This window comes from Phasianus colchicus, chromosome 4, assembly GCF_987193195.1.
Source record: "Phasianus colchicus chromosome 4, bPhaCol1.hap1.1, whole genome shotgun sequence".
NCBI lineage: Eukaryota > Metazoa > Chordata > Aves > Galliformes > Phasianidae > Phasianus > Phasianus colchicus.
The window spans coordinates 11,042,655-11,065,896 of record NC_143439.1 but is presented as its reverse complement, the minus strand read 5'-3'; the positions used below and the strand labels follow the sequence as shown (position 1 = coordinate 11,065,896).

The 23,242-nt window shown below is 42.0% G+C and overlaps 1 protein-coding gene and 1 long non-coding RNA gene across 3 annotated transcripts in view; one reads left to right on the top strand and one right to left on the bottom strand.

Moving 5' to 3' along the window:
• The window catches only part of RNF150 (ring finger protein 150), a 117,479-nt gene continuing 94,237 nt past the window's right edge, over positions 1–23,242 (bottom strand). The window contains exon 7 of the mRNA XM_031588821.2: positions 1–5,645. Coding sequence (XP_031444681.1) covers positions 5,527–5,645 — 119 coding nt within the window. The 3' untranslated portion in view covers positions 1–5,526. The remainder of the gene's footprint in view (positions 5,646–23,242) is intronic.
• On the top strand, positions 13,457–19,691 carry LOC116226109 (uncharacterized). 2 transcript variants are annotated; one of them, XR_016465807.1, is made up of 4 exons: positions 13,457–14,298; positions 14,882–14,974; positions 17,378–17,500; positions 18,076–19,691. It is a non-coding gene; the product is annotated as an uncharacterized LOC116226109 (long non-coding RNA). The 2 variants fall into 2 exon arrangements; XR_004166235.2 differs by having other exon boundaries at positions 14,879–14,974.

Here is a 23,242-nt window from a genome sequence, read left to right as displayed (position 1 = left end):
TTTTCTTTTCTTTTTTTTTTGGCTTTTGCTCCAGAAAGCAAAAGCTTCCACCGATTCACAATTAAAATAGTCAAGAGAGGCAAGATTAATTTCAGATGGAAAACCCATCCAATGGCTTTTCCCACAACACATTTAATCCATCTTTCCCCCTCTGCTTCTCTCCTTGAAATACAGCTCGTGCAGAGAAAGCGTTTGTTTTTGTTTTTTTTTCCCATGGAAAAGAAGAACCAGAGAGGAGAAAGCGAGCTGAGCGGCTCTGAGCCGCGGAGATGCCGCACAGCAGAGGGCAGCCTTCGCCCTCGCTCGCCGCCTCCCAGCCCGCAGCTGCCATCTGCTACACACGCATCCCGAGCGCGGAGCCCATCTGGCGCTCCTCTTTCAGCCGCACAACTCTCCATTCGTCCAGGTAACGGCTTGTTAGAATTCAAGGAGTGCTTGTGTTGGATCAGTTGTCTCTATTAAAAAATCCGCTAGAACAACATCCCCCTTACGAGAGACACAGGCAGCACAAACTGCCAGAGAGCAAGCTGAATGGCGTTGGCTTTATCCCACCAATTCCCTTCCCTCGTGCAGGAGCGATCCACTGCGATGGATGGAGATTTCTCTACCATTTCAGTCCTGCAAAATGGATGCAGCAGAACAGCAAGCCATTCCTGCCTTCTGTTCAGACAGCCAGCTTGCCCTGGCCCATATTTCTAGCAGACCAGAAACTTTCATCCTACAACAAGGCTCTATGAGAACTACAAATGGTTAAAGAGTCTCCATTATTGCTAATGAAATAGAAGGTAATAAACAACGACTGGTTTTCACGGTTTGCACAGCCTGTGCACTCATACTCCTGGCTTATTTCAAACTACACGCTCAGTTTGAAATTAGCTTTTCTATGGGCAGAGACGAGGCAGGAATGAGGCTCTTATAAACACAACCTGGAGACTCCCAACTGCCTGGGCTGAAATGCATCTCCCGCTGCCAAACACAACCTGTCTCATCATTTCAGTGCAGACCAGTTGCCACAACGAGGACTTGCAGGTTGTCTAGAAAGGCTCATGCTCTGTTCTTTGCCTGTTCATCACTGAATCCCCTCTCAGGGCTGTAGTGTACATTCCAAGGAAAAGGTTTGCAAGGCAAAAGACTGGAAAATCTATGAGACAACTGCACTCCGGTTGGTTTAACACCAGACTGGGAACTAAAATACATTTTATGAAGAATCTGCATCTGTATACTAATGACTAGAAGTACAGAGAGGTGTTAAGAGATCTGCAGATAGGTATCTGCCAGGGCAACCCACCCAGGTGCAAACATCTTCTGAGCTCGACATATTTCAAGTTAGATGAGCACCTCTTTTTATCTAGCAAGGAGGAGGAGAGGCTGGATTACCAGTTGTGACAACAAGGATTTTGGATCATTCTTTGTGAAACACTTAATTCTGAGCTACATCTGTCTTCAGCACTTGGATTCATGTTGTTCACAAAATAAGAACATATCACAAACTGGTTGCTCAACAGGAGACAAAGTACTGGCCTTTTTGCAACATCATCTGGATCTGGCCCAGATTTCATTAAAGTAAAGTAGCGAGATCCCAGGGACCTCTTGTATGTGATTTCAAGATTTTTATTTCAAATTGCTTCCACAAAGCCTTTTTCTTTATTGCCATGTTCTCTCACATATGGAAACACTCTAAAAATGGCAGCAGCTTGTTTTCACTACAGTTTCCATAGACATATCAACGTACTTACATACGCATATGTGGAAATGTAATTCTGTAGAATGCTTAAAGAACAAACTGTAGCACTGCATCCGTCCCAATCCTGTTTCCCAAGCTCCGAGGCAGTCAGGGAAAAGAAACAACCCCCACACCCACAGCAAGAGTCTCCATCAGAATGGCTGAGCTGAGGAAAGGATTCAGAGCTGGTGCCTTGCATGCCTGCACACACATTAGGTTGGCTATGAGCACAGAACTCATGCAATTTTTTATGTCTCCTACCTATCAAACAGACCTGCAGCTTAGTGAAACTCATGAAAACCAAAGGGAACACAGAGCACGGGCTCTGCTTGCCCAAGGTTTATTCTTCAACACAGCTGGAATGAAGACAAGCTGGCAAATGCTCTCCCACACAGTACTCGCGAAAGGGAAATAATAGGAAAGAGCTTCAGGTAATAGGAGCAGGAAGAGCAACAGGAACACTTCTCAGAGAGCTGTGCTGTCCTCCAGCCACCAGCCCTATGGAGGAGGTAACCCCTGCCCTGTCTGTGCTGTCCTGGCAGCAGGCAGTGGCTGCAGCAGTAAAGCCAGGCTGTGCAGGTGTGCAGAACTACATTCTTGAGCACTCTGTCAGAGGGCACCTGAGGATTTTGTTTTTCCATCGCTGCAGGCCAAAGGCTGCTCTCTGTTCTGAACAGGTAGTGCTGTGCCCCCGGCAGCTGAATCCCACCTTAATGCAGGGCTGGCAGGCAGCAGTACTGAGGAACTGCCAAACGCTCTCAGGAAGGGCATAATTTTGCCCAAATGTGCCAATGAGGAGGTTTAATTTTACCCTGTGAAGAATCACAGTGGAGAGACTCACACGGGCAAAACTGTGCACGGGCAGATCTGCAGAATTAAGGCTTTCGTCTGTTACAAACAAACCTCTAAGGTCTTAATATTTACGAAGCACCTCAAATTCCCAAGGCATTCACAGGTCATATGTACAAAAAACACTGGCAGCCAGGTCCTACTTTAGGAAAACATTTCCATTTGACACAGGGGCTTAAATACGTTCATAAAGGACCCGTTCAAAATAATGTCATTTCCACACAAGCTCAAAATTAACCATAAGTGCTTTTCTGAACAAGGATGGATTAGAACATCTATGTAAGTGCTTTCCTAAGTTCTGCCTTCAGTGAGGTGTGACCTGGCTTTGCACTTGTCATCACTTCACAGCACTCAGAGCTATGCAACACCGAAAGAGAGAGATGGAGAAAAATCTTTCCTGAGCAGAACTGCAGGTACAATTTGGAAAACAAAAGCCAAAACGCTCCCGACCCAGATTTGCTAGGACCACTCTTTTGAAAGACCAGAATATGGTGAGATGTAAAAACATCTTACCCAGCCAAGCACCCTGCCTCTGATGGTGGCCAGCCCTGGATGCCAAGGGACTGGATCTAGGTTGGGGTACTGAGGAGAAGTATTATTGCTCCCAGTGATATGGGCAGGGCTTCCCTTACGATGTGCTGCTGCATTCAGCATAGCTCCCTTTAATGATTTTGCCAGGCAAACGACCCCTTTCACCATTAACTGGAGGTTTCACCTCCTGCCTCGCCTTTTTTACAGCCTCTGGTGCAAACACATCATTTGCTGTGCTGTACTGCAGGAGACTCCATTATAGCAACAGATAATCAGTCAGTTTGTCCATTAACTTAATTCCTCTGGCAAAAAAGACTTTGTGGAGGTACTCCAGCAATTCAGTCAAGGGCTTTGTCTGTGTGCTGGGCTGCAGCGGGTGGCTGTGAAAAGACCACTGACAACTCGGGCATCGTGTTCATGATGCTCTGTGACACGAAGCACCCAGGATCCAGTAGTACAGAAGATAACGTACCAGCATCTGTACTTTCCACTGGGAGACCTGTCTGTGTATAACCAGCTTCTGCCTTTCCCCTACAGTCATCGGTGATGTTTCACTACTATGCAAAGGGCCAACAGGAGGTGTAAGCACCACCTGTATCTCATTTCAGCACTATATTCAGAGCTTAAGCGGGGCTGACGTGGTACTTGGTATAAACTCTGTTGTGAAGGGGTGAATTTAAGCATCATTTCCCCCGACAGTGGCAGCCTTACCCATAGTGGCAGGGAATAGAGACGGCATTAAAGAATACAGAAAATATAGGAACAGCATCACAAATATTGGCAAGAGTGACTCAGCTGCATCCTCCCTAAAAATCTCTAACATCCTTTTCAAATCAAACAGATTCCAAACTGCTTGCATTTCTTTAATTAAGGAGAGATGTTCATTTGAATGGCTTATAAAAACATCACGGCACATATCTGGATCATGGCTTTCAAGCCTCAAACATACCCTACAATTTAGGGACTAAGAACATTAAAAAAAAAAAAAAAAGCCCTAAAACGAACTGAGTTCTAATTGAACCCAAAGCATGGAGTATAAATCTTCCTTCTTCCCACAATAAAAAAGCAAGCTGTTCAGAATTTTGGGTACAGTTCTAAACGTATTTGTTCATGAATAAAATCTGACAAGCTGAATTTTGGGTGGGAGCTGTTTTCCCCAGCTGAACAAATCTAAAAGGAAGTTTAAATATAGCAAGAAACCCAAACGGTTGTGTTTAGAGATGCTGCAGTGATACAAGTGAAAATGTTTGACCTCTCCATGAAATTCCAATGTAAGATGAATCGTTGATTCTGCTGACTTACTCAGGAGGCAGTAATGTGATTCAAATCATCTGACTGTCAACAGAAACCCTTTACTCTTGTAAAACAGGAAGCTAAGAATGCTTTTTCACAGCTGAATATTTTGACTGAAAAATGTAATTTTACATTGAACAAGTAATCATAGGCTTTTCCTTTGACGTGCAGTTAAGCATGAATTAAATCACAAATCATTCTTATTTAGATGTTTTGATTTGTGTTACTTCTGTTAATTTTCAGATTCCTTCCACTCTACCCACAATGGTTTGGTATATATATAAGCAAGTAAGTTAGCACATACTAACATGTAGTACATACTGACATACTGTACTAATAGCATAAAATGCAGCAAAGGACTACAAGACACTTCTTTCTCTCCCTCAACTCTGTATCGTACTTGTCTCAAAGACAGCTGTACGAAGAAGCCAAAATAATGCTGTTTTAAACCAAATCTCAGCAATCTTTGTTAATTCAGAGCTCTCTTACAAATAAAGATCTTCAGATTACAACATTTCCCAGGCTCCACTTAATGCAAGCAGGTTTCACATTTACGCAGGATGCTGGTGCACCATCCCTCTGAAGCCACATGTACTTCGTGAAGAAATAACAGGCAATGATAAGATCCTGGAGTGGGATCATTACGTGACCAGTGAACAGGGAATTCAGGTTTCTGGACTGAACTCTTGAAAAAGCTGGGGGTCAGTCAACAAAAAGAATGTCTATTCATAACAAACTATAAACAAACAAACAAACAACATAACAAACATACCTCTTAAAAAAAAAAAAAGAAACAAAAACGCGATCGAACAAGTGTAGAAATCACTCAAGCTGTCATTTCAGTTGCGTATTTATGAGCCACTGAAGAGTTACATGGCTGCTCTCAAGCACGTGGGCAAACTGGAAGCGTTCATCTCCCATATGAACATTACGAATGTATGTAGATGATGGAACTGCATCCAGGCAGACACAACTGTTGCTATTGCTTTTCGTGACCATCTCAGAATGGAGTGTGCAGGAGTGACAGTGCTCTGGAGGCAAGTGCGTGACTGGTCCAAATCCTAGAAGGTTGACTCGGTCCCTCCCTGTGGCCCTCCCCTGTAGTTCAGTCTCAGAGATCTGTTTGTTTTTCAAGACTTCACCTCTTCGCAGTCTTGGTCAGTGGAAAGCTCCACATCGGACAGTCCAACCTCCATTGCCATAATCAATGAAATATCTGAATCGCTGCTGACTGCTGGCTCCTGTTCATCTGTGAGAGTAGAAAAGACAGAAAAAGGGCATTATGCTCATATCTTTCAGTCAACACAGTACTATTTTTCAAATCTGCAGATAGGTCCAAAGAAACCCAGGTTTCTCCGGTGCTGAAGTTGTGCTCAGTTTCCAAACTTTGCTCTCATTCAGTATGTATCTAAAACATTGCCAAAGCATCACAGATTTGACCTCATCAGTAAAGAGAAACATGATGACACGTAGACTGGATGAGTAGCACTTTCTACTCTTCCTCGTTCTGTTTAGGCCCATCATTTCCATGACCTTCCTCCCACACACCTGAGTACTTCCTTCCCCTGCCCCTTCCTTGATGAGGCACCATCCCACTCACTCCCCCAGAGCAAGAGAAATAAGGACAAAATCACGGGCACATGGTGGAATGGGTTGGTCACCAGGAAAACACTTCTAACTGGAAAAAAAATCTGTTCAAGGCCTCATCGGGTGCTAGAATCTCTGAGACCTGAGGCTTTTAACAGGGCACAAGGTGAATTTTTTGAAGGAGCAACACAGGTGTCATTAGTTCTACCATTAAACACAGGACCAAGCTACCTGCCTTCTCTGGTGCCTTTCCTCACATTTTTAGGCCCTTCTTCTATTCACCCTCTGCTTTGATTTGCAGATACCTTGCTGGTTCCTGATCCAGGCCAAAGAGATCTACTTTAATCCATCACGATCCCAAATACAATAAGAATCAGATTACTGACTTCACCAAACAGCAAGTCAAAACTGCAAGCGTGGGAGGAATAACTTATTTTTCTTTTGATTCTGCAGTGCTTATTCTGTGTGTATTTACCAGCAGCTAAAAAGCCAACAGATTTTGAAGAATAAAAGCTGATTTTATTTCAAGAACAACCAGGAGAAGCAAAGTACATTGGATCTCTGGGGAGATTTTCAAAGGCACAAAAATCACCCAGGTGGCCAAGTCTCTCAGAGAAAAATTTGATGGTTCATATTTTCAAGTGGTTTAATTACAATAATGGTACTTATACTGTAACAATATTATGTATTTAAATGTGTGGCAGTTTTTCCTTTACATATTTTATTTTTCAGACAATAGAACAACAGAAGCAGAACTTGACTGATGCTTAAGTGTCTAAAATTCGAGTATGTAAGAAACAATAAATATGAAAGATTTGGAAGCCAAGAAAACAGTAAGTCCTCACATTTTAATTATTCACTTGAAGCTGAAGGAACACAATTAGCCTCTTCTCAAGAGCTACATGATTTTTAAGTCAGTTTTAGAGAAAAAAACATATACTTACTTGTGCTGTTATTAGACCTCATGTTCTAGAGAAAAAGCTTCAGCAAGGTCTGCATTATTCAAACTGAAAAATACAGCGTGTTCCTTTATAACTCCCCCCATCTTTCACCCTGGATTATTTTTATACTTTCTTGATTGCAAGATAAATAATTAATACACACAGCCTCTCTATAACTGCGTATTTTTTCCTAGTAGTAAAATGTCTCAAGGCACTGCTTCCGACTATATTTCTAATGGGGATGGAGTGGATGTTTATGAACTGAATGGTATAGCTTGTAGACTTCAGTGCGCTTCAATTACACGTAACCGCGCAGTGAACTGATAGACCCAAGAGTGCAGAAGTGCACACAACATACACCTCCATGACCTAAAGCACCATCTGTAGTGGTGACAGCTCCCCGAGCCAGAACGATGTGCTTCCAGATCACTGGATTATTCATCAGTCCCTTGTAACTAACACAGTTCTCCAAAACAATGACAGTGACAACGGTGGTTTAAATGTAGACCTAGGAACAAGTTTACATTTGCCTGAAAGAGTTCCCAGGGCTTGGCCTTCTCGAATAGCTGCTTGGAGCATCCTTGAGAGAAAGGTGACTTTCATCTGAACTAGCTGTGCAAGGAAGAACCGGCTGAATGGAGTAACTGAGCCACAGGCAAGTTGAAGGGGTGGTCTGAGTGGCCAAAATCAAGTGTCAGAGAGTCAAATGAGAATCGTTTATGGTGCTGAAATGCTGTTTCAAGATTTGCCTGTTTTTTCAGAGCTATACAGAAGAAAAAGATCAAGTGCCTTCAAAACAGAAAGAGCAGAACCAGATCTACAGCTCACCTACTAACAGTCTAACACACGAAGGTACAGAAGCACATGCTTTTCAAAATGGCAAAGATGAATCTTACATTAAACTTTATACACTTAGAGGAATTCTTGTATCTCGGTCTTTATATACTGTGATCTCCATAGTTTTCTTTGGGAGTGAAATGCAGGTCAATAGGAACAATGAACAAAGTATCCTAAACATGCTCATGTTCCAGCATTGCTTCTCCAGTGCTACAAAAGCGCTCAGGAACACAGATGCTCCATTTGCCTTGCTTGCTATCAGTGCAGTTGTTCAAAACGCAAAAGTTGCAGCCTTCTGCTTCAGCAGAATGGGGAAAAAAGCTCAGGCATCACCGCTCCTTACTCCTTCCTGTTCTGTGGAGTCAGCACTGACATTTCTTTGGAAGACGCAGACAACACAAGGATACTAATTCATCCCTCAGCTTTATGTGCTCGATTCTGTAAATAGGAGTCCTACTGCTGACCACAACATGCACACGATGCTATCTCAGGGAGGCTGCAGAAGTTACACCAGCTGCTGCTATATTTGGGTGCAGATCTGGCTCTAAGTCTTCAAACCGCCCCGCTGTGACTCTCCCTCATAACACAGGCTTCCCAGTATGGCATGAGGTTCCTTTTGGCCAGCTACACAATAACATGAGTTAGCACAGTCAGGGAGCTTCGTTAAAGGTAAGCAAACCTCAGCGAGACTGCAAGTGCCAGGAGCTTTGCCTGCATACCGCATTCCCAGTTTTTAGATCCTGTTTACGACAAAGGTTATACAGTCACACAGCCTCTGCAGAACACGCCTGACTCACTGTTAAAAACTTTTACAGCATTTTTGTAAGTTTTCTACAACGCGATGCATGCTTGAGGTGAGGATCTTGGCTTTCCCTTAAAAATAAATACAATTTGAGAAGAAAAAGGAAATAGTTGAGCTTTTTTACAACCCTAAATGTTGAACGGATCTTATTTTGGAATATACGACTTTTGGATGTTTGAGATTGACAATCCTGCCTAACAACAAGTACTGTAATACTGCCACTGTGTTTTATAGCATTTGACGCCACAGGCAGAAAGCCTTTTGCTTAATGAAGCAAAAAGCACATCCCAATCTGCTTTTCAGCCAGAGTGCGAGCGCCCACAGCCAGCAACTGTAGACCTCACAGCCACATTCCTCTCATGTCAGCGAAACGCAATACACCACAGCACGCTGCCTCTTGCCAGACAGACTTTTTCCACTCACTTACATTCCCTGACACACATTCATTTGAGAGAGGCCCAATAAAACAAACTCTTTCTCCACTCAGTGTTACTTTAAACTTCATTATGCTAAAGAGGGGGGAATATTACCCTGTAAAGATGAGCTGGCATACATAAAAGTAGCAAAGCCCTTACTTTTCACAAAGTTCATTAAATTATATTTGTTTATAATTGCAACCAAACAAGGATGAAAACAGCTAATTACTCTGGTGCTTTCAAACAGTAAGACTGCACACTAATGGCTGTCTACTGCCACTGCTACTCTTAAGTGTGTACCTCTACCTGTAGTAGACTAATAAAAATTCCAAAAGAAAAAGGACAGACTGTAGGTTTCTAAGAATTTCATACTGTTGCAACAGCCCTGGGAAGGATTTAGGCATTCAACAGTGAGTGAAAAAGTGCATTCACAAAACGCACAGGTAAACATGCGTGCATGGGCAATTGAGATTTGAGACACAGCTGAACGACTAAGCGAGGAAGAGGAGCAAACCAATACACCTGTGATGAGTTTTGTACTCATGGAGGCCTTACTTGTGCCCCACACTGTGCCCTCTCCAAGGAGGCTGCATCTGGCACTCTACAGTGATGTCTCTAGGACATGGGCTGTGCAGCAGAGCTCTTCCAAAACTGTTCTTGCTTACCCCAGATATCATGATTCCCCCTAAGCTCACAGTGCTGGAAACACTGCAGAACCATCTGACTAGGCTAAGAGGCCCACAGTCAATCTGCATCCAAGAAATCAACAGAAAAAGAACAAAATGGAAAAATGTTATGTTGCTAAAGTTCCTCAGCACTGAATGCAGACAACAGACTTCTTTCCTCCTCAAGACCTTCAGATAGCTACCTCCTTAGGGGAATAAACAAAAGTATTGATTATCAGATGTCAAATGAGACCTGTCACCAAATGTGTAATTAGGGCTTTAAAAGAAGTGTAACTAAAGGCAGCAATCTCCTGTTCTTGTGGATTAAAAACACGGGCTGCAGCAATAAGCCATTCAGCTGGGAGTCAGCCTCCCTTCCCTCATCTATTATCAGTGTTCTGCGAACTAAATCAGCATACTAAGGAACTTAGCTTTGTCCTGAATGCAATTAAACCATCGCATAGAGCTGTGCAGTTGCCAATGTTTTTTATCATCTTACAGCAGGAATCAGAGAGTAAGAAAAGACTGCTACTGTGCTACTGACTTAGGTGTAACCTACCTGCCTAGCTTTAAAGCTGAACATTTAACATAAGTCTTCTTTCCTTTCTGGCCCAGATCTTCCATTCTTGATAGTAGATGCCCAGTTTTGAGGAGAAATGAATAATTGTTGATTTCTTCGTCTAATGAAATGCTTTGAAAAATATATCATTTGTTATCCAACCTTAGCTGAGAGAAACAGTACAGTGGACGATGGTGCTCTATCTGAAACCTGGTTCTGACAATAAATACACAGCAAAAAAAATGAACTTTATTTCAGTATTCATTTCCCATTTTTCACTACTGTGAAATACATCCAGTTTCAGAACTTTTATCTTCTGAAGGTAGAACTGAGCCAAAACACAAACTCTTGGGTGATGGCTATGCCTTCAGGTACAAAGACATATCTAAAATTTATGTTGAAACATAAACCTTATTCTAGTCCAGTGCACACTTCTATTTAACAAACATTGCCCCCAGTCAGATGTGACTAGAAACATTTTGTTCTGGAAGAAAATAGAAACATGAACACCAGTTGGAGCAACGAGGACTTGAAAAAAATATATACCCAGAGTCAATAGGGGCATTGAAGTGGGACCTTCACCAAAACAGATTCTGGTCAATACAAAGCCACAGAGACCTGCCAAGGCAAGCAGTGCTATTCCAATTTTGCTTCCAGTATTACAACCTGAACACACGATCCATCACATTTGATGGATGACAAGGAGAGAAAAGACATTTCTAGAGCTCTCCATTTTTCTTAGCCCAAGAATGCACGTTGTTATTACAGAGCTTATTGCTCCCCCTCAGAATAACCTTGCCACAGAATCACATTGCTGCTTATGGTCTTCCAAAAAAGGAGCACAGTCCTACGGACTCAGTACATCAAATGGCAACTAGTCCACAACCAATCGTATTTCTTTAATTGCTAAGATTCTTAAACACTGATTCTTAAATTTATTCTCAGATTAATCATCCAATATTTTTAATTGGATCATTTTGTAAAATATGTGCAAAATTCCTTCCACATCATCTTGATAAATCATCATACTTTGGAACAGGCTGTAACTGCACTAACAACACAACTGACTAAAAAAATGCCTATACAATCTCTAATGCAAAAGAAGCAATGGGAATGTGTTTGAGCAGAGAAGGTGATAAAAAAACGTGATGCTAATGAACTCCTCTATGCAGAGGCTAATAAAATGGATGAAGAAGTCTGGCTGGCTGCAGCTGAGAGCAAAGTACTGGGGAGGTATTTTTACTGGTATTTCCTGGCATCACAGACAGACTTATCTGCACAGCGAGGGGAAAAAGTACTTGAGCACAGCAGGTCCTCTTGGAAGGAAAGGCAAGAGTCTTTTCCACAGATTACTTGCCAGAGCTCTGTGAATGTACTAATGGCAGCACTGCCCCATTCAGAGGATAAAACAGCAGCATATGGAACACACTGCAAAGAATACCCAAGCATCAACACACTAGAAAGAACCAAACGCTGTGACTTGGCAAGATTCATTTAAAAAATAACTTCAAAAATCTCTTCGACTGGATCAACCTCGACGTGGCTGAGAGACATCCCAGGTGGCTCTGAGCATGATATAGAACACCAGAGTTCTGTGCAAAGAGCAGAGTTTTGCAAAGCCAACTCGTGTTAGCTTCTTATTCAGTGAAAAGGTAACAATCTTTTTCCCTTAATTTTTCTTTAGGAGATGTATCTTGGGAGAACATACAGCGTCTTTTTATGGGGGATGGCCAAAGATGTAGCTCCCCATAAGTACTCTGTAATACAAAGGATAACATCATTCTGGAGACAAGCTGCTGAGATGGAAAGACACGACTGTTCAAGGCATTTGCTAACTCTGCATGCCCAGGTAAGACATCCTAAACCTTAGCTTTCAGCTGTAGCATTAACCTGCACACTGTATGCTCCAGGCATGTCTTCTGCTGCCTTCAGGTGCAGAACTACTTAACGCTTTTGGAAATCATATCCCAGTATTCCAAATCAATAATATAACAAAAGATTTTTTTTAGAAAAGGACATTATTAGCAATGTTAGTAATGCAATCAAATTTCCAAAAGCTTAGGAACATATTGTACTTCAGTGATAAACTTTGATACCAGTTACCTGAAAAGACATCTTGTCAAAGTTTCAGCAAGATCAATAACCTCATTTTCATAAACAGTAGGGAAAGTGGAAAATATCACCATAAAACACATGGAACAGATAAGTAAGCGCATCTGCAGAAAGCTGAGCAAAAAGGAAAGAACATATACCAGATGTTATTGCACCCAGACCTGGAGACTTGATTCACTGGAAAAGCAAACTAATTTTTGTTCATTTTACGCACACACACGAGGACATACTCTATGAGATTTTGTCCATGAATTGGAAGATAAGTCCCTGAAATTCACAGCATGCAATATAATCATTCTAGGAGTCCACACTTTGGATATTTGTCTTCTGCCTGTAAGAGGCTGGCTGATATTTTGGGAACTCTTCATCAGCTGTCTTAGCAGGGAGCCGCCAGCCCTCTTCCTCATACAATGAACATGCTTCTGCCAAGTATGACACACACACAAAAAAAAAAAACCTAGAATTTTTGCTTTTAGTATGCTTTTCTCATTCTCCTTACTCTTATGGGTCATGTTCCTGCCCTGGGACCAGCAAGGAAACTCCTTCTGTGGCTTAGTTACTGCATTATCATGTTCTCCCCTCCCTATGACTAGTCTCCTCTTGCTTCTTAGAAACTCAGTAAAAATATAGTCAGAAAAATTATGTGAACAGTTGATACACCAGGGTGTCTGCACAGACCACTTTTCCCTTATATCAGTTAGGCCCCACATTTGATTGCCAGACAAAAAATACTGTTTCCTTTACATCCAGACTCTTAACCCTTTACAAGGCCCCTCAAAGCCCTCTCGCTGTCTGGAAGGAGACAGCAGCACTGGGAAGCCACTGCCCATCCCAAAACACGGCTCTGGCTGTGTCTCTGCTCAGGACTGCATGTTCTGGTGCCCACAGCAAGTTTCAGAAGTAAATGTGAATGCATTTCATTCAATGTACAGACTGCTAAAGCTGATTATTATTTGGAAGATGTGAAATTATTCATGCAGTTGTTTCAAAAAAGAGAAAAGCTTCAGAAGTACGGAAGAATGGAAATGCAACAACACGACAGTTTTGATTCTTAAGGAACTTTAGTAAAATTATTAATACTAAAAGATTTTTATTTCTGAAAGATCTTAGCTGCTTTTGGTAACATCCTGCCATTTTCTACGCTACTCTAAAAGTTCAAAGAACCATTAAATTACATTTCCCACTTAACATCAAACAAAAAGTCTAATTCAAACCTTTACGAAATTAACTTAGAAGATGCCTCTTGGGCCCAGACTGAACCAAACTCACTAGCACTGTGCAGTCCCTAGTAGCACTAGAACACATGTGCAGGTGTCTTTGATTGTTTTTAACACTCTGAAATTTCTGCACACAGACCTGCTTTCTGACTCAGCTCAAGCAGAGACTGGTGTAGCAGCAGCATGACAGAGCCAAGTGATGAGGTCCAGCTCCCTGCCTTAGCTTGCCCTCCTGTCATCTAGCCCTGTCATTCCTCTGGTTGGCCAGGAAGTTAATTTACAGAGATACATGAAAACTAATTTTAAAAAAATGTTTGCGAGATTAGCAACTGAATAGGCTGGCTCAGTCATGGGGCTAATAATGCAGCCAACCTCAGGGGAAAACCTGTTCCAGCACCTCACAGTACAAATTTCTTCCTAATATCTAGTCTAAATCTACCCTCTTCCAATCTAAAGCCATTTCCCCTTTCCCTGTTTCTATCCAATTCCTTATCCAGCAAGTGGTCCATCCATAAAATCCTCCTTTCTCCAATCTGGCAACCAGGATGTCATGCAGGACAGCATCAAACACTGCACAAGTCCAGGTAGATGACATCTGATGCTCTTCCTTTATGCAGTAACACTGTAACTCCATCATAAAAGGCCACCAGGTTTGTCAGGCATGACTTACCCTTGGTGAAGCCATGTTGGTTACCACCAACCACCTCATCTTTATTTTCCATGTGGCTTCAGGAGGATCTGCTCCATGATCTTGCAAGGTACAGAGGTGAGACTGACTAGCCTGTAGTTCCCTGGATCTTCCTTTTTTTACCTGCTTGAAAACGGGGGTCATGCTTCCCCTTTTCCATTCAGCTGGAACTTCACTAGACTGCCATGACCTTTCAAAAATAATGGAGAAGCATGCAGAAGAAGAGGAAGGAAGGGAAGGCACTCTCTGCATGCAAAATCTATCCCTGCTGCACCATGACATTAAATTTCTGAGCCGCCAAGTGTGGCACTGAGGCTGCTTTTGTTTTCTTGGCAGCTGCTAAATGACCAGGGCTCCTTGGTGATGTTGCAAAACAAATAGCATTAAGTGACAAAGTTAAAAATAATTGTGCTTGGTCACGTTAATGGTGTGTAAGGAATATTGCAAGGATTTTTCCAGTAGCCAAGGTGAGAAGTGTGTAACCCCAGCATGTGTTACATGCTCTATGGCCTAGTGGCAGCCTGTCATAACAAAGAGACTTTTACATACAAGAAGTATAATCACACAGTCTGAAGTGGGTGTATCACTTTCCATGGGCTATCCTGGTGACTGCTATTGTGACTGACCTTTTTATTTATATTTTAAAAATCCCTGTCAGCAGTGTGCTTTGCTTCCTGCAAGCCTGAAAGGAGAAGGAAATTACAGGCTGACTCAGATGCACAGTGCACTGGATTCAATGAACAAGCATCTAATGGTAAGAGAAACTTCAGTTCTGTTCTGTTCTTAGGGAACAGAAGGAAGAAACAACTTTTCACAGAGTGATCTAGAGACATACTGGCCAAATCCCTCACTGCAGTCACACCACAGTTGTACCCTGGTAACCCCAAGCATGACATAACGTTAAAGCAGAAGGCTGGACATAAGCAAGTGGTTTGCAAAACCTTTTTCTTGGTTTATCGTGGCTTCTCCTTGGGAACCTCTTTAGCAGAAGTAGCTGCACAAAACTGTCCTCCTTGTTGGTCCTTCTTGACCTCAGCTGTGCCTGTGCCTGGGGCTGACTGGCACATCATGGCCTGCTGGACCAAGGCCTGGGGGAAACCACAGCGAATTGCTGTGATCTGTGCCAAACGGCCCTGACATGGCAGGATCCTGCACAGGCACCTAGAACCACGGCCTGCCTAGGAATGCCACCTCTGACACTCAGGGGAACAGGAGAAGTATGGCTCAGTGCCTGGAAGAGGCACTCACCAAAGGACTACAGGGCTGGGACATCACAGAGGACCAGCAGAGCCTGGCTAGATCAGTTTATTGCAGCGTTTCTTCAAGGCTGTCACAAGCTTCTCACTCCTACTTCAGTTCATGTACAAGGTGGCAACTAGCCAGTGAAAATCTGCATGGGGGCAATTAATCCTGAGAACTTGGTGTGAAACGTAGGCTGCTGTGACAAACAAAAAACATTTTTGCTTAATCATTATGAACTGCTTCCTCAACCACAAGCAGTCACACAGCTGTAAGAGAAAACAACAGCTTGCTTTAAAGCAAACTCCTGCTAATTCCTGAATGAGGGGGTTGGATGAGCTCACACCAGCCTGGCTGTTTGCTCGTCACGGCAGTGTGTGCACGATTTCAACTCTGCCTCTTTAAATAGCACGAACCACAAAAGCTCTCAAAAAACCCTAGGTCACTAGCAACCCATCACACTGACGAATCACAGACTGAACTTTCAAGAGCAGTTACAACAAACAAATCTGTGCAAAGGCATCACAAAAATGGCTGTGCATATATTAGAGAATTTAATGAGAAAACAAGCACAAGCAGATGGCTGACAAGCACAACCGTGGTGGAATTACTCAAGTAAAGCACATGTACATCTTCTTTCCTTCTATCTCCCCCATGATCCCACCTTCCCTTCCAACAGTGGGCTCCACCCGGGATCCCTGGACATTTGCAGAGGGTCAACTCCTTAGCCCAGTGCTTGAGTTTTGTGCATGTCAGTAGAAATTTCTCTCTCACCTTGTACACTGGTACTGGTGATCCTTTGCTGAAATTTCACTCCCTTAACGCAGGGATGCCTTCTCATTAAATATGGAAAGAATGCACATAGTAATGTAATTAAAAGAGAGAAAAAAAATCACACAAGGAAACACAGTACTCATAGAGGTTATGTCATTCTTACTGCCCTCACAAATAAAATGACTTTTAAAAGATGAACTTCTACCTTCAGCAGAAAACAGCCTTCCTTTCTTCGTGATGCAAGAGAATAACATGTCTGAGAACAGGTCTGGCTCTGCAGTAGCAGCAGCTCCAGTGCCTAAAGCAGGGCACAGCTGTGGGACTGCTATGCCTGCCAAGTCTGGGCAGATCAGGATGGCATTCAGTGGTCATCCACAGAAGGCTCAGCAGCCTCTGTGCTACCCAAGGGCTGCCCACAAACAGCAGGCATGCACAGAGGCTGTAACAATGTATGTCACACTTCCCCTTCTGCTGCCTTTTCCTCTGACACCTTGCAACAAACCAGTGTCCTGCCTTCCACCAGCCCGACGCTGACTTGCAGGATTTGACACTCTCTATTTTCCCAACATATGCTCATGCCCCAGTAGAGATAAATGCCCCCAAAACACTCAGAGATATCCAGCCAAAGCATGCTGCTTAGGCTAAAGATCACTTCTCACGAATCTATAAAAATAGAGAATACATCACAGAAACAGCACAAATAGCCAACTGAAAACAAGTTCCTGAACTTTACAGGATGGCCCAACCTGATTTGAATCGGACAGCTTAATTACTTTTTTTTTTTATATGCCATGGTTTATCTACTTACTGCAGTTCATAAGACAAATATTGATTTAAGAGCAATTCAGCTGTGGAAGAAATCTCTTGTAAAAAAAACAGCAACACAGAATCATGGACAGAATCATGGAGCCTCAATCATACAGCATCTCAGTGACCCTGTAAGAGGTCTACCATTTCACAGACTCCTTCTTACAAGCTTTTTGCAGCCTTCATACACTTCTGAGGCCTCTAGGAGTACTTAAAAACTCTGCAAGAAAGCCTTCATTAATATTCAATATCACAAAACCTGTATGTAAGGAAATTTACTCTGAGAACAGTCTAAATTTCACTTCTAATGCACTGTGTTCACATGCATTCTTGATAGGTACGTAAGTCCTGTCCTCACTCATGCACACACAGAGAGCACAGCCCTGCCCTTCACTGAACAGTGAACACTGAAGATGACTCACTACCTACTGCTGGAGCTACCACAAATGTCTCCTTTAAAGTAAGTAAACCGAAAAGAGTGAAGCATTTCAGATTTTTCATCTTTTATGGAGTCTCAGAGACAACACTGTTTTAAAACAATAGCAAGAAAAGACAGAATTCATGCTTCAAAACAACAATTTATTATTATTTTTTTTTAACATGTGAAGTATTTATTTTACTTAAAAAAGAAGCTTCAGGAGATGTGGTCTGGAGGGGACATCCTGGGTAGTAGAACATACTCTGCTATTGTAGGGGCTGCACAATATAATCCCTTTCAGATCTGCTAGGAATTAGTATCATTCACTGTACAAGCTCCACAGTCACTTTGTTCATCTCTTTGTCAGCGCAGGACTACAGGCAGGTATCAGTTAAAAGCTATAATGCTGAGGTTTCAAAAGAACACTTTATACAACACCAACCCACAGAGATTAATTAATATATATTTTTTACATCCTACAATGACAGATGAGTTCAGCTGCTAAAACCTCTCTCTTAAACCTCACAAACCCATCAAACCTTGCTACACATTTTACATTCTGGTGTAACTGTACAGTTTTTGAACAGAAATTATTCCACCTCTGATCTCTCCTGCAGCCTACTCAGTAGTTTGCTATCGGTGAGATTTTCTGCCTACAGTTGTGGCCATCTCTGCTCTGACTGAACACTGCGTGTGACCCTGGCCACAGATGGAAACCTCCTTATGAAAATATAAGTACAGAACAACAATTGAGAGAAGCATTCATAAAGGAAAAAGTCAACAGTTTCTTTGAAAATGCTGCAGCATTTGAACAGGTTTGTTTTTTTTTCCCATTAAAAAATAAATCTTTCATCTGTCAGACCAGGTCTGCTATGTTTGAATCTTGTATGATAATATATCTATAAAGATGGCTTATTTTAATAAGTCAGAATTTACATTAACAAAGTTAAAGATTTCTATTTAATTGAACTGATCTCCTCCCTCCTTCCTACTTGTCTCCCTTTCCTCTCCAAAATGAACCTCTATAAACAAGAATATGGCACAAGCTTAACTTGATCTGTCTTCCTGAGATGTGTTGCCAACTATTTTGTCTCATCGCCCTGAAGCAAGGATGCCAGCATATTTTTGCTCTTTATTTAACTAGCATCTCTTGCTTTCCCAGCTCTCAGTTAACACGAATAACAAAGCTAGCTCCACTTAGCTAGCTTACAAAATGCAAGATGTGACACACAAAGCCCAGAGAGAGGCAACCATAACAGTCAACAGCAAGACTAACACAACGTCACCTAAAGGCCACAAGAGCCAGACATATCAGTCAGAGCACTCAGGTTACCTTCCCACTGGCCAACTGCACTCAAAGGCCTTGGGCTGGGTAGTAGGAAACCTAGTAGGAACATCAATAAGAAGCCAGTCTTAGTTTACCTAGGGCCATTTTGTGTTTCCCTCTGAATAAACTTACAGTTACAGCCTAGTTTCAAGTGAGCAGCCACTGGCATCAGAAAAGCCCCTCTAAGCTATTGTCTCACCATGGATTTTTGCTGACATGCTCAAGAGAACATGAAAAAGGCCAAGATAAAGATACCAGTTTCTAGAGTTTCTTCTTGATAATGGAAGGGTAAGGCCATCTGAAGTTTGACAAACTGCAGCTGGAATTTTACAGGAAAATATGGTCATTAGGTCATTTGGACACCATCATCATTATCAAGACCACCCTTAACACTCAGCAAGTAAAACTTCATATTGGACAGAGTAATTTTTAAACACTGTTCTCTGCATTGAAAGATTCTGGCTATTTCAATCTCACTGGTGAATACATACTTTTATTCCACCTTCTTTTGAATTGCAGGTGTTTACGCTCTTCAGAGAGGCAGAAGAGATGAGCACTGGTAGGTACTTGGGAAAGATAAAATATCAATGCCTGGAAGCCAAACACAAAACCTCAGAAAAATGAAAATACCTTTGTGCCAACTCTTCATTATTACTCTTGGGAACTTTACTGCAAAGTCAGAGTCAACATTTCATGACATTAAGTTCAGTTTTAATCCCTTCTGCCCTTGCTTTTCCATTCAAAGTCTTCTATGTCAACACTTCTCATTGAGAACGATGGCTCCCAAAAATATTTAGGCCTTGGGAGGTTTTTTGGTTTTAATACTTAAGTTGAAATATCATTACATTACTTAAGAGGGCTTTTAGAAGGTGAATGTAAATTTAAATTTTCTGTTATATTTTCTATTTTTAAAAGGAAAGTTAACTTGCTTGTTTCAATCATAATAGACAAAGGAAGAAAAGAATTACTGCAAATAAATGAAATTGTTTCCACCCTGTGGAATACGCAGCCATTACAGCATTTTAACAAAACATTTTGAGTGTGAACAACCAGAAATAAAGTCTTTTTATCACAGCTTTTCTTCACAATTATTTCCTTTATGGGGTATCTTTGGGCTGCAGGCTGCTCAGCACCTGGGAGTGTTCATTCCATCTCCCAGAGCCGGTTGCAGAGGAACATTTTTCTAAAAGCTTCTACTCTGAGACTACTTTGGCGTTGCAGACAGAGAGCTGTTCATGCATAGAAAGACCATTCACTGATGCCATCACCATTTCAACAGCAATTATAAAGTAATAAAGTTCAGTAACATCTCCAATCTTCAATATCCCCTGCACAAAGCGAAACCTGAAGCAAGGGTAGTCATATGTACAGGACATCACATTTGGAGGCTGTCTAGACAGTAGCAAATATTGCAGAAATCCACCACAGAGATTTCCAGGTGAATTGTTTTGCACATTAATATGCGTGTTAACATAAGGTTTAATTATTGCCAGAACAGAGCATATGTTCTTGCCTGCTCCTCAAGTGCCTCAATGAGTTAAACAGGAAAAGAACAGTCAAAGGTATTGGCACTTTTAAAAGATAGTCACAATAAACAGGATGAGTTGCAAGGATATTCCATCATACATTCCCTGGCCACTTTGGGAGCCCATTAATGCAGCCCTGATGTCACTGTGCACCACACTGAGCACATCCTGAATATGTTCCTCAGGATACTGCCCTTGGCACTTGTTCACAGACTAGCCTAGAGGAATGAGGAGAAAATACCAACGACTGAAAAAAGCACATCAGTAGAACTCTTGCCTGGCTTACTTCTTCATTTGAGTCAGCTTCCAACTCCTTAAGACACTGTGGGAGCACTGAAGAAAATGTACACTCAGGAAAATGTGCATCAGGAAGCAATGCAATCAGAACAAGAGAACATGCAAGCAGAATCAATGATGACCACAGCAAATATGGCACTCCTTTTTATGAGCACCTCCAGTAGCTCAGCCTGAAGTTTTCATCCTCCCAGAGGGCCCTGTCTGCCTGCTGCTTAGTCTGATTTCTTAACTCTCCCGTTCAGATGCTGATTCAAGCTCACTCATTTTATCTCCTATTTGTCTTTGATCCTGAAATGGCCAGAAAAAGATTCAGAATATCTGTAGCACGCTGCATCTTAAACAGCACTTCCTGATGATTTCAGTGGAGGCTTTTGTGTAAAAACTAATGAGAACAAAAACTCCATAGAGATTAGAGATGTGAGACAGAATCCTAAATAATCAAGCAGATTGCACACGCGATGCTGAACCAAGTATATCTCAAAGAGAACAGTTAGTATTAAGTGATCTGGTCTCTGACTACAGTTCAGATTTGTATTTTACTCTACATTGTTTGCTTTGCACACACTGTTGTTCAATGCTTTATCTAGCTGCATGTTTGAGATGGTGAAGTATAAAGAAAGATATAAGCTATGTTGAGCCTGATCCCAGTCTTCAGTCCCCTTTTCCCCTGTTCACATTTAATGCACAGCCAGAGCAATTGAAAATGGTATTTCTGGGGACAATTCCACATGCCATCATAGCTTTCACAATGGCAGTTTTCCTTTCTGAGTTTCATCACAACATGATAAATCTCAAATGTCTTTCATATTCAGCAGCCATATACAGCAGCTTGTATACAATTGAAACATCATGCTTACTTTGCGTATTTGTTTATTCTGATTTCTGGACAAAACAGACAGCTGCACAGGGTCTCGCTGTACTTCTGAGATAGTGTGCTTGCTTTTGGCAATAGTGTTGAGAAAACTGGCTTATACGGCCTTCTTTTCTCTTGCTCTCCAAATTTCTTTCTTCCTGTTTACTGGCACAACTACTTCTGCATCAAGGAACTGATCCAGATGAAAAAAAAAACAGAAAAAAATCAGCTGGCTTCTGGACTGGGCTCACAAGGTAGCTGTATAATGGAAGGACAACACGGAGGCAGGAATAAGTAATCTGTGACAGAGAGACAAGGTGGTAACTGCCTCAGCATTGGCATGCAGAGACAGACATACTGAAGGAGAGTATTTTCTCTCCAGCCTCCCCAACCTTGGCTGCAGGGATGCCACAGAACTGTTATTGCAACAATTTAAAAATGTGTTACCCCAGCATTTCACAGACCTGATGAGATGCTGATTTTTCTTATAATTATATTTTAACTGTTCGGTAAAGACTGTCAGGCTCTTTCAGAATCAAAGTCTGGGTCAGGTCCTTCCTCTGCCACTTGCCCTTGGTTTCTGCAGGAGGGAAGCACAAGTCTAAGAGGCAGAGATGAGTGCACAGCTGTATGTACCTACCCTGCACCTTGACCGTGCCATAGGAACAGCTTAATGTGTCTATGGGGAAGAGCAATTTGGGAACCAACAGTTTCTTTTTAGCTCTATACAGAATGCCAATGTACATAACAGATGTGAAATCAAACAAACAAAAAAAGCCCACCAGACTTTAAATTTGTTCCTTGTTTCACAGCATTCTTTGAACAACTCTTTCTGCTGTTTGCTCTACTGAAACACTTTGCACTTCACATCTCAACATATGGAAAAGCAGCTTTGTACCTGGAAAACTTCACTATTCACACACGCAGCCTGCCACGAGTTTGAGGTATCTGCAACAATCCTGGGCACATTTTTAGCGCCAGTTAAGCCTAACTTGGTGGCCCTTTCAAACCACCAATGCTATGCTGGCAGTGGTATGAGTCTCAAAACATATCTAGGACCTCAGCTCAGTGGAATTTTCAGTCCATGGTAACTATTTAGTGCAACATCCGCACAAGCTTTTAATAGAGCCACCAGGACTTATGTCATACTCCAGGCACACGGGGCCCAATCTGCTCAGCCTTTAACTAGGTCCCATCAGTATTCTGTCTCAAGGACTGTGCTAAGTGCTAATGCAAGTGTTAATAACTTTCAGTATTAACTAGTGGCTAGGGAATTTTTCCACCTTTTCCTCCCCCCTTTACATCTGCTTAAAAAAACCTCTAATAATAGCAACGAAGAACAGTCAAGTGGTTGCAAGACAACAGCAGATCAGATTCTTACCATGCGCTTTCATGCTCTTCCAAAGACTGATTATTCTTCAGAAAGACATTTTAGATACACACAGCTCAAAATAATTACTTAAGAAGTTATATTAATAGATTTAATGAAGAGCTATCAAAGAGACTTGAAGGTGTCCTAACAGTCATGATGAGCTTTATGCTGTCAGGGTTTCATGGAAGGAACAAAATGGGAGGTAGAAAAGGAGCTATTGGTATTCCCTAGACTGCACACGCAGCCATACAGCATGCCAAACTCAGTGGACTTTGCAGGCAACAAGCTACCATTGGGGAGAAATTGTGTTTTTTCATATTAACCCCTCCCCCCCCCCCGTGTTTGCAGTAGAGCTATCTATGAATATTCCTCCAACTGCAGAGACAGTGTAGGTGTGATTTCTGAGGTC